Source organism: Leptopilina heterotoma, unplaced genomic scaffold (genome assembly GCF_015476425.1).
Source record: "Leptopilina heterotoma isolate Lh14 unplaced genomic scaffold, ASM1547642v1 Lhet_191, whole genome shotgun sequence".
NCBI lineage: Eukaryota > Metazoa > Arthropoda > Insecta > Hymenoptera > Figitidae > Leptopilina > Leptopilina heterotoma.
The window spans coordinates 123942-136501 of NW_025110910.1; the positions used below are offsets into that span (position 1 = coordinate 123942).

Below are 12560 nucleotides of genomic sequence, written 5' to 3' on the forward strand. Positions count from 1 at the left end.
GGTAAGGTAATTATTAAGTTGTAAGGTTGAGGTAAGGTTGTGATAAGTTTACCAGTTATAGAAAATATTGAAAAAATAATTAATAAATAAATATTCAATTAAAATGTTAAGTTTGTTGCTCTTCTCTATTTTGGAAACCTGACATGAAGCAGAAAATTTTGAAAACAAATTTGGGGGGACTGGGATTCGAACCCGAGATCGACGCGCATAAACCTATCATTCTAACTAACTGAGCTAAGTAGAGAACTGGCAGAAGAAAAATTAATGTTGCCTTTAAGGTGAACCAAGAAGATGATTAACTCCTTAAAGGCAACATTAATTTTCCTTCTGCCAGTTCTCTACTTAGCTCAGTTAGTTAGAATGATAGGTTTATGCGCGCCGATCCCGGGTTCGAATCCCAGTCCCCCCAAATTTGTTTTCAAAATTTTCTGCTTCATGTCAGGTTTCCAAAATAGAGAAGAGCAACAAACTTAACATTTTAATTGAATATTTATTTATTAATTATTTTTTCAATATTTTCTATAACTGGTAAACTTATCACAACCTTACCTCAACCTTACAACTTAATAATTACCTTACCTCAGCCTTGACATGTAACCTTACCTCAACCTTAACATGTAAAGTTACCTCAACCTTAACGTGTAAGGTTACCATGGCCTTATCATATATAGTCACCACACCCTAACATGTAACCTTACCTCCATGGCGGAAGTTTTTAGTTCACCTCAGGTCTACCACAGCAATATCGTGTAACCTTATGAGCCTTACGATTAGTACTCAACGTAACCTTACCTCATACTATTGTGCTATGTGGGTAATTGATAATAGGTTAAAAATTAAAATAATTTTTTTTAAATAAACAGGGTTTTAAAATTAAATTTGCTATTATAAAAATGATTTTAAGTTGTCTAAGAAAATTATTTTAAAAGTGTCTAAAAATTCCATGATAAAAATTTTATTTTTTTTTATTGGAATAATGTTTTTATTTAAACTTCAGATGCTTACCTTAACATTTATTTTTCTTTCTCTAATAAGATCTTTGAAAATAATTTGACAATTAACTTGAGATCAAGAAAAAAAGATTTTTTTATTTAACAATTTTTTGAATAAAATTTTATTTATTCAAGCAAATTAGTTTTTAACGGATTTTGAAAACTGTCAAAAATTTCTAATTGAAACAAAAGCAAAATATTCAAATTTCCACAACGAAATAAATGTAAAAGAAGAAAAAACAAGGTTAAGAAATTTTACTCAATGTAAATTTTATAATCAGCTCTTTTTTAATCATCAATTGGTTCGATTTTACTTTTCTGTAAATATTATTAAGGGATTGAATATTAAAATAATTTTACAACTAAAATTATTCTATTTTTAATTTTTTTAATTTAATTTTTTTTTATTTATTTATTTTTTTATTTATTTATTTTTTTTAATTTTCATTTATGATTAAAAAATTATGATTGGATTATGCTTCTAAAAAATCATTTTTAAAAGAAAACGAATTTAGAAAAATTTATCAATCAACTGATGAATGTTGTTCAAGTTCCTTGCCGTCTTTTATTTCTGCAGCATCTTCAAAATTTTCCATGACATAGATCTGAACAAAATTTTAATTCAAAAAATTGTATAGAAATAAAATTTTAATTAAAAAAATTAGTAGAAATAAAATAGGGGCGACAAATTTTACTAAAATTTAATAAAAATACAAAAAGGGAATTCTTAAAATTTATGAAAATTTAATTTCTATTTAAAAAACGACAAAATAAGTTGGTACAGTAATTTTCTTTCTTATCTCCAATGATCCAAAAAATTTGAAACGTAAAATTAAAGTTTTATTGCAAGCAGTAGTTTGTAAAATTATTTTTATTAAAAAATATTTCTTTCATTTGAACGTTCAAAGCTTGCGAATCATTTTTTAAAAAAATGTAGATTCTTGAACAAAATTATAGGCACTTTATCCATATTTAAAGTTTTCATGCGAAAATATTTTATATTGAGATAGAGAAGTATTTTTTTATCATTACAAATTAAAAAAAAAAAAAAAAAAAAAAAAAAAAAATTAAAAGAATTTTTTTATTTTCTTTCTCAAACATAAGGTGATAAAAAAAGTTATACCTTATGTTTCAAGTATCACCCCATATCGCTTTTTTCTTTCACTGTCTTTTAACAGTATTTTGAACATTAAGAAGAATGAAAAAAAATTTTTAGTCCTCAAGTAAATTCATCCCAAAGATTTTCATCTGCCAAGAGTCTCGTCAAATTTTCATATCCTTGACATCTTGTAATAAACTTCTTAATAAAGTTCCCGCATCGACGGTTTTCGATTCCATGAATCTGGAAAAAATACAAGTCCTTAATATTTTTCTATTTTATTTTTATGTTATATTTTATTTTATATTTTAATAGAAGACTTCTTTACCTGTTTGTCATAATAATAAGAAGAGTACGTATTAAAGAAATAAATTTCTAGTCTGTCGAAAAATTTAACAAACATATCCTTTTCCTTCATAATAAACCGTATTTCAACTTCTTCTTCTTCTTCTTAAAAAAATATTTTGGTATACCTTCAATAAATTCTAGTTAATTCAAAAATAACATGAAACATTTAATATTTTCACTTTTGACAATAATTTAATGTTGATAGTGATCACTTGTTTCACTTCTGTATATTTGTTATGATCACAGCTGATTCTGATTTTATCAGTAGGAGACAAGTAGGAGAACTTTATTGAAAACAGAATTCGGAATGATATAGTAGACGAACTGAAGAAACAGTGGAACATAAAATTTTCAGCGGGAACGATTCGAAAGTGAAACTTTTCGCAAAGCTTTACAACGGATTTTTGTTTGTAGAAAGTCTGGTGGTTCAAAAAAAAAAAAAAAAAAACCGTTATTCCAAATTTTTTAAATAATTTATTATTCTTTCTTAAAATCTGTCCCTTAATATCAGAACCTTCCCCTCTGGTATGAATAAATCAAGTTTGAATCACCGATGCCGGACAATTCAATTATAAATAATTTTAGAATGTATATTTGTTTCGTAAAATTCTATTTTTGATGGCTTGAAAACTTATCTTAACTTATACTTGTATTATTAAAAACATATGATTAACAAGTTTTCAATTTTTTTTAACGTAAAGTAATTTTAATTTAATTCACAGTTGTTTCTTTGCCAGTAGTAATTTTAAGAAAAGGCTTTGGAAATAAAAATTAATTTTATTCATCACTTAAATTATCTAATCAGTTTCAAAATTGAGATAATTCTTCCTTTGCTAAAGTAGACAAAAATTATTGTCCTTATTTTAGATTTTTAGTTAATGATGATCTTGGTAATTATATCTATACTGTAATATAAATATTGTTCTTGGCTTGTACCATTTGTACTAATGTCAAGATCAATGTCAAAATCATAAATTTCTTCTGCTTATCTTGTTATTATAATAGTATTTAATAATTCACAAGATTCAGTGACAGATAAAGTTTTATGGTTTGCTCTTCTTATCGCACGTGCGTATAGAAAACGAAATTTTGCAAAGAAAACAAAATTTGATGGTAAAAGATGTCCCATGTAACATAATCAGCTATACAGTTTTATGATATCTGGTATGCATATTTTTCTAAGGGCTCGTCATATTCATCATCTGTAAATTAAAAAATTGCTTATTCTAGAAAAATTAACATCGAAACATTTCTCAATATTCGTGAGAAAAAAATATGAGTAAAGTAAAATTTTTATTTAACATACCCAATAATGGCTTAGTGATGCATTTTGCTAATATTTCTTTTTTTAAAACATGATTTTCCACTAATATAAAGTATTTTGTGTCAGCTTCTAGCTTCTTAACCACATACTTTATTTCAGGAAGCGAAGTGAAATGATCGTAAACAGAAGGGGACTGTTTAAAGTCAAGTACAGTTATAAAATATTTTATGATTTCGTCATTATCAATAGGTTTTTTCCAGTAAAGTGTGCATGTTGTACTCGTGACATCTAACACCTTAAGTTGACCTATGGGTGCAGAAGGAGAAATTACTTATGATATCAGATCTGATATTACAAACATATCGAAATATTTGGAAAATGATTTCATACCTAAATTAGGTTTAGTAAGACATTCCGTAGACATCTCCTTGTTTGTATAGTTATCATAAACGGAAATTTTGTATTTAGTAGCAGGTTGCAAATTTATGAATGTGAATAACAGTTCCGGAATAAAATTAAAATATCGAGTAATCATTTTCTCTATACATAAAGAATATACATATATTTAACATAAACTAGATTTTTAGTGTTAGTTTCAGTGTCAGTTGGAACAAACTAATTTGCATAATGTAAGAAGATTATATATATGAATTTTCCAGATTGACTTTTCTTTCATACTTACTATTATCCTTTGGGTCCAAAGCAAGATCGACAGACTCCTTTTCAGCAATACCTACAACGTATTTTAATGTTTTGTAATTGTCTACAGGTTTTTTCCAATAAACGCTGCATGAAGTATTTGTGACATCTAATTGATGAAGTTTACCTAGGGGTACAGTAAAAAGAACTGTTAAACCATTCCTCTGATCTCGCACTTTGAATTAAATAAAAGTTGAATCATTGGTAGTTAAGTAGGTAGAGTACGTACCTAATTGAGGTTTAGTGATGCATGAAGTTGTGACTTCGTTGTCTTTGTAGTCCACGTAAACTGAAATGTTATATTTAGTACCAGGTAGTAGGTCCTCGACCGTATACTGAATATCAGAATGGGAGGAAAGGTACCGATAACTAGTATAACTAGACTGGTAGTCAAAGGCACTTATAACGTATCTAATGATTTCGTTATCCTTCGTAGGTTTCTTCCAAGAGATTTTGCATGTTGTATACGTGCTGTCCAAGGCCTCCAGTTGACGTATTGGTTGAACAGCTACATCTGTAAATTTAAACATTTGTTAAAGCTAATAGGATAAAAAAATCTAATCCACTTCTTTTGCGAAATCTCTAATTCTCTACAAATTCAATGGGTAAGATTTTGAGTGCTAAAATTAAATACGAACAATAGTTTTTAATGTAAATTCCCTATTTATATTATTCAATACTTTTATACCTATTTCAGGTTTAGTAATGCATTCCGTTAACATCTTGTCTTCAAAATATTCAATGTTCACAGAAATGTTGTATTTAGTTCCAGGTTGTAGATTTTTTATCATAAATTCTACTTCATGATGGGAAGAATAATATTTGTCATGAATGTACTCAAAGCCATTGTCGTAAATACTAATAATGTATTTGAATAGCTCCTGATAATTTATAGGGTTTATCCAAAACAAGGTGCATGTTGTAGATGTGACGTTCACTACTCTCAATTGATCTAAAAGTTTAAATTTTATTTCAATAGTCATCAACCAAAAAACAATGTTAAATAATTCATGGATAGAGGATTTTGCTCAAAATTAGAAAAGCTATTTGTAATTATACTTACCAAGTGCACTGACAGTAATGCTTATAAATGTTGCAGCAAATCCAGCAAAGAGTATAAACTTCATTTCAGTGTAAAGACAATTAGTCAAACTTGTTCTAAACTAAGTGTTAATTCAACTAATGCAGACATTTGTTCTATTAGTCTACATTTATAGTTATTAGATTCATTATCTTCTTAATTACCAACATAAAATTATTACAAAAGTTTGTTTTTTCATCTTAAAATTTGCTATATTATAAATCTTTATTCTATATTAGATAGAAATTCTATTATTTCAATTGTTGACTAATTGTATATATTTTGTAATAGTTTGTTTTATTAATATCTCCTGGTAACAGTTTATCAAGATTACTAATTCAAAGAAAGTATAACAATTTAAATTGTTTAATGTAAATAACAGATTCGTACTGCTGAGATTATACTACAATCATAGCTCATCTTTTTTTAAAAATCGAAGAATAAAATCTTAATCTGCATTATTGATGACTTAAAAACTTACATCTAAATACAATTAACAATATTTTTTTAATATAAAGTAATTAAACACTGAAGTAATTTTAATAAAAGGCTTTTAAATTAAAAATAGTAATTTTTATTCTTCTTGACAATTATTTAATCTATCAAAATTGAGATGGAAAAAAAATTAACCTACGATGCCTCTGTAAGTGCTCGGTGTCATGTGATTCCTTAGCATCTCCTAAGCTGACAATTTTTTTTATGGGTCCTGGCATTGGCACTGCGTTCCAGTGATTGGCACCCTTATAATAACAAGAAATAACTAAAACCTAGTATGTTTTGCATATGATTATTAAAATCTGGAGCATTTTTGACAAAAAGCAAGTATAAACTTTAGTATTTTTTGTTATTTAAAGAAAAAAAAGGTGGGTGCCAACTTTTTGAGACAGTGCCAAGTACTGGAACAGTTACCCTATTCTTTATTTTGGTTTACAGACAAGACGATTGGATTTTTCATTTCCTTCGAGAGGTTTGGAGGGTATCATCAAATAGTCAATTACATCGTAAAAAAATGAATTTTAATGTACATTATAATTACAATAAAATCGTTACATATTTACACTTTTCTAATGTATTACAATTAACTAAATATGTTGTATTTATGATGTCTTGTACGCATATTTTTCCAAGGACTTCTCAGATTTATCTGTAAATTAAAAAATTGCTGTTTTAGAAAAAAAGTAACATTGAAACATTTTTCAGTATTCATCAAAAAAAAAAAAATGTATGGTAAAATTATTTTTCAGAATGTAACATACCTAATGCTGGCGTTGTAGTACATTTTGACGCTAATGTTTTTTTCACTTTAGCAATGTACACTGACATAACATATGTTGTGTCAGGTTCTAGCTTTTTAAATACAAACGTTACTTCAGGAAACGATGTGAAAATTCTATATGACATAAAGTTTTTACCATTCTCTGAAGTTATGTAATATCTTATGATTTCATCACTATCAATAGGTCTTTTCCAATAAAGTGTGCATGTTGTATTCGTGACATCTAACACCTTAAGTTGATCTACGGATGCAGAAGAGGGATTCCGTAGTAAAAAAAATTAAATAAATTACAAACATATTTAAATATTTTAAAAATGATACATATCATACCTAAATCTGGTTTAGTGAGGCATTCCGTCGACATCTTCTTGTTTGAATAGTTATCATAAACGGAAATGTTGTACTTAGTAGCAGGTTGCAGATTTATGAATGTGTATAACAATTCCGGAATAAAGTTAAAATATCGACTATACAGTGTATCTATAAAATATGTATTTTAATAAATAAAAAGAATTATATTGCACATGGTTGTTTAAATTTTCTCGATTGACTTATCGTTCACTTACTATTAGGATCGACAGACTCCTTTTCAATAAAACTTATAACGTATTTTAAAGTGTTGTCATTATCTACAGGCTTTTTCCAAAAAACGCTGCACGAACTGTTTGTGACATCTAATAGATGAAGTTTACCTAGGCGTACAGTAAAAAGAAATGTTAATTTTTATACCATACAAAGAAGTCTTCGATTGTCTTATCTTCATTGTTTGATTAAACCATTCCTCTGATTTCGCACTTTGAATTAAATAAAAGTTGAATCATTTGTAGTTAAGTAGGTAGAGTACGTACCTAATTGAGGTTTAGTGATGCATGAAGTAGTGACTTCGTTGTCTTTGTAGTCGACGTAAACTGAAATTTTGTATTCAGTACCAGGAAGTAGGTCCTCAACCGTATACTGATTATCAGAAAGGGTGGAAAGGTACCGATAACTAGTATAACTAGACTGGTAGTCATAGGCACTTATAACGTATCTAGTGGGTTTGTTATCCTTCGTAGGTTTCTTCCAAGAGATTCTGCATGTTGTATTCGTGCTGTCCAACGACTCCAGTTGACGTACTGGTTGAACAGCCACTTCTGTGATTTCAAATGTTTGATAAAACCAATAGGAGACACAAAATCTAACTAATCCCTATTTGAGTATTAATTTTTATACCTATTTCAGGTTTAGTAAGGCATTCCGTTGAAAGCTTGACTCCTGCGTAGACAATGTCTACTGAAATGTTATATATTGTTGCGGGGTGTAGATCTATCACTGTAAACTCTATTTCCTGATATGAACAATAATAACTCTCAACAATGTACTCAGTGCCATTGTCGTAAGTAGCAATAACGTATTTGTACATCCCCTCATTACTTGTAGGTTTTCGCCAAAACAAGCTGCATGTTGAAGATGTGACGTTCACTACTCTCAGATGATCTGTAAGTTGAAACGGTATTTCAATGGTTAAATTATGTTAAAAGTGTGTTAAAATTATGTTATAATTATGTTAACATTATATTAAAATTATGTTAACATTATGTTATAGATTAACATTATTAACGCATTATTTATAGATAAAGGTTTTTGCTCAATTACAATTAGAAAAGCTTATTTATAATTAAACTCACCAATTGCAGTGACAGAAAGGCAAAGAAATGTTGCAGCAAAACCAGCAAAGAGTATAAACTTCATTTTAATACAACGACAATTAATGAAACTTGCTCTAAGTTGAGTTATAGTTCCACTAATGTAGACATTTGTTCTAATACCCTATTTTTATAGTAAGTGGATTCATTATCTTATTAATTACCAAGAAACATTATGAAACTTATTACATGTTGTCTGTTTTTCATCTTTTAAATTTGCTCTTATAAATCTTCATTCTGTATTAGATAGATATTCTATTATTTCAATTTTTGACTAATTGTATGTATTTCATAATAGTTTGTTTAATTAATACGTTCTGGTAACAATTTATCAAGATTATTTTTAAAAAAGTATAACCATCTCTTCAAATTATTTTTCGAGTCTAATGATAAAATTTTAATCTTATTTTTTGATGACTTAAAAACTTATCTAAATACAATTAACAAGTTTTCGTTTTTTTTAATTTAAAGTATTTAAACACTGAAATTGATTTAATGAATAAAACAGTTCAACTTAAATAGCTGGCGACATACATACCCACTAAAATCTGTGAACCTTCATTTGGACCCTTTTGGAACTGTGGTAAGACTTTTGTCTTCGAGGGTAGCTTCATCTTTGTCGCAAATACGATTTTTATCCCTGTGGTTATCCTGCGTCAATATCAAGGTCAAAATCATGAATTGCTTCTGCTTATCTTGTCATTATGGCATTTAATAATTTACAAGATTCAGTGACTGATAAAGTTTTACGGTTTGCTCTTCTTATCGCACGTGTACTTCGTGAGAGTTCTGTGCCCTCGTTTATCTAATATCGAACTGATCCTAAAGCTTTGTTCGTATCTGTTTGTAAATAGAATGTCTTGGATAGGTCAGAATAACCATAAATTGGTAAATTCTCAAAAATTATCAAACAGCAGTTTGAAACTTGTGGTCTACGAAATTATATTCTAAACTTAAGAGTTATTACAGTACTTTTCTTTAGAAACTGGATGGTAATGGCTAATTTTGATTTTTAGCGCCTTCGCGGTCTTTTTTCTAATTAGAAACAATTTTCTACATTTACTATAAAGCATCTATCCTGTTGTAGATCTTAAAAATTAATGGATAGCATTTCTTTTAACATTTAAGGATCATGCTGAATCATGCTACTTGATTCCATTTGAATGTCGAGTAATAGAGATTTATGCGGGATGTGATGCAAACAAAGTGATATATATTCTATCATAAACAGATCATTGTAACTTTATTAATTCTCACAAGTAATTACAATTTACATACAACTATAAGAGAATTAGATTTCGAATTGTTAGATATTCAAATTTTTGTGTTTCTTAACGAATCATCATTAATTGTAAAGTATTCATGACACCCAACAACTGGGTCCTTAGAACCTATTGTAGAAAACCTGCAAATGGAAATTTATTTAAACATAAGTTTTATTAAAGTTTCATTAAAGTTAAAGTATTTTTAAGAAACTATGTTTCATACCCATTTTAAAAATCAGTGGTACATTCCGTAGAAAAAGTGGTGTTTAGAGAGAAAAAATATACCGAAATGTTGTACGTAGTTCTAGGATGTAGCTGCTCCATAGTATATTTTATTTCGGGTAATGATGTCGAATAACGATAAGTGATAAAAGAAGTGTCAGTGTAATCTACATTTATATTGTAATCTAATGATTCGTAATCATTTGTAGGTTTTCTCCAAAAGACAGTACATGTTGTATTCGTGGTATCTAATACTGTAACTTGTCCTGTGGATGATAGAAGGAAAAGAATCGTAAATTGAAGCAATTGAATGTATTCCACTGATGCTATTTTACTCAAATTTCTTTTCAAAGCAGTTTTTCTTTTTACTCTATTTCGACCAGAGGGCACATTCATTTTTTAAAACCTAAGCTCAAGACATACCTATCTCTGGTTCAGTGATGCATTTCGTTGACATCGTTGTGTTTGTGTAATCATTATAGACTGAAATATCATACTTTGATCCAGGTTGTAGATTAGGTAAGGTTAAAAGTATTTCGGAGTGAAACAAAAGTTGTACATTAGAAGTGACCCGTCCTACAAAATAAATGGTTTTTGGAATTTTTCATTGAAAAATAAAGTTGGATTGTTTTCTTTCAAAAATGTCGCGAGATTCACATTGGGTTATCGGTTATTTTTCTTTTTATTCGGTACTTACGCCAGTTTCTCTGCTCTAGAACATTGTGGCGATTGTCGACAACATTTATGACGTATTTTATCATTTGATCATCATTTACCGGTTTTTTCCAAAAAATGCTGCATGTTGTATTTGTGGACTCCAACGTTGTAAGATGACCTATGGATAAGGTAAAATCTTAATTAAAATCACCTTTCTTTAAAGAATTAGTATTGCTACTAATTTCCAAGTATACGTAAACATGTACCTAATTGCGGCTTAGTTGTGCACTGAGTTTTCACCTCGTTCTCCTGGTAGTCAATATAAACTGAAATGTTATATTTAGTGCCTGGTTTTAATCCCTCAAGTGTGTATTCTACTTCCATAAGTGGAGAAAAATGACGATAAGTAGTAAAATTTAATTCCTTGTCATGTGCACTTATAACGTATTTTACAGATTCGTTAACAATCTCAGGGTTTTTCCAAGAAATTTTGCATGTTGTGTCCGTAGCGTCTAACACGTCCAGTTGACGTACTGGTTTATAAACGATTCCTGTGAATTAAAATTTAGAATGTTAATTCAGTTCTGACTATAAATTCATTGTCGATTGAAACTTTAAAAACAAGTAACTTACCTGTTTTTGGTTTGGTGAGGCATTCAGTTGTCAATAGATTATCTGACCTGGTGCCATTTAAATAGTCAACAGTTACTGAAATGTTATATGTAGTAGCAGGTTCAAGCGTCTGCAGCGTATATTGAAATTCGGGATGCGAATCATAAAATGGATAAAAAGTATAGTTGGAATCTCTGTCATTCGCACTTATAAGGTACAATAAAGTTCTGACATAAAATTTAGGTTTCCTCCAATAAATACTGCATGTTGTGGTAGTGACATTCAACACCTTGATTTTATCTACGTATATATAATTTTAAGGATTGTAGAATTAATTTTTTTTCACGATTAATTCGAATAATTAATTACAATTGTTTAATATAACGAACGGACTTCATCACAATTTATCCTTAAGACCCCGCACTGTTTAAAAATAATAAACTATCGATTCAACTATCGAAATTAGGATTTGATGACATTTTATTTAAAATAATTTCCTATCTTAAATTATTGTATATTATATTAGTTAAAAATAAAGTAAAAATAAATTAAAATAAAGTAGTGAGAAAAAATTAATATACTTACCACTGGCATTGCTGGGTTCGCAAGTAAAAATTGCAGCAAATGCAACAAAGAGTATGAACTTCATATTAATGTTAAAGACGATCTTATTTTCAAGTGACTTAATTTTCTGTTAACATATATTTATATAACGTTCATATACTTAATTATGCCCATGAATTATCTACTTAACCAACAAATATTGTGAAACTATTATACGATAGATTTTTGTATGTATTTTATTTTCGAAACTTGATAATACAATTTAATTTTAAGTCTTTTTACATCAGTTTTTTAACATATAAACATAGTGTATGTTTAAACAATTGGCTAACAGTAAATATAGCAATAAATAATCTTTACTCTTTTGAATAAAATATGTGTATTTTATTACTTTATTTTTATTACGCAGTTATATTTCAATCAGAATTTACATTATTGAAGAATTAAAATTCCCTCATGAAATTTTCTTTTCTAAATTTGAATTAAATTATAAAGAATGTGTATTATAACCTTCAGAGGGCCGGGGTGGGCACTATATAATTATTTGGTGCTTAAAAAAATTTTTTTTAATTTAACTATCAGTTCATGTCAATGAAATAAAAAAAGCATCTAGATTGATTGTAAAAGAATGCAAACATAGGTTTTAGAATTCTATGTTTATTTTATAATTGAATTCAATACATTTAATAAATTTAAAATCCTTTGTCATAAAACTTACACGGAGAGAAAATAATGTATTACATTATTTGTAAAATTATTTTATAAATTGGGGAAAAAGTGCCACAAACCGAAATTT

General features: G+C 28.2%; 2 protein-coding genes and 1 long non-coding RNA gene across 3 annotated transcripts; all 3 read right to left on the reverse strand.

The window, feature by feature from the left end:
• Positions 1–1495: 1495 nt before the first annotated feature.
• LOC122500832 lies at positions 1496–2697 on the reverse strand. Its single transcript, XR_006301516.1, has 3 exons — positions 2420–2697; positions 2116–2334; positions 1496–1597 (listed from the first exon to the last, which is right to left on the reverse strand). It is a non-coding gene; the product is annotated as an uncharacterized LOC122500832 (long non-coding RNA).
• Positions 2698–6542: 3845 nt separating this feature from the next.
• On the reverse strand, positions 6543–8545 carry LOC122500833 (tenascin-like). Its single transcript, XM_043609956.1, has 7 exons — positions 8427–8545; positions 7972–8235; positions 7608–7892; positions 7326–7451; positions 7090–7239; positions 6740–7000; positions 6543–6627 (listed from the first exon to the last, which is right to left on the reverse strand). The coding sequence occupies exons 1-7, from the start codon at positions 8488–8490 to the stop codon at positions 6581–6583; spliced, it is 1197 nt and encodes a 398-aa protein (XP_043465891.1). The 5' UTR covers positions 8491–8545; the 3' UTR covers positions 6543–6580.
• Positions 8546–9712: 1167 nt separating this feature from the next.
• On the reverse strand, positions 9713–12537 carry LOC122500834 (fibronectin-like). Its single transcript, XM_043609957.1, has 7 exons — positions 11786–12537; positions 11222–11500; positions 10855–11139; positions 10629–10766; positions 10355–10507; positions 9933–10197; positions 9713–9849 (listed from the first exon to the last, which is right to left on the reverse strand). The coding sequence occupies exons 1-6, from the start codon at positions 11847–11849 to the stop codon at positions 9938–9940; spliced, it is 1179 nt and encodes a 392-aa protein (XP_043465892.1). The 5' UTR covers positions 11850–12537; the 3' UTR covers positions 9713–9849; positions 9933–9937.
• Between the last annotated feature and the right edge of the window lie 23 nt (positions 12538–12560).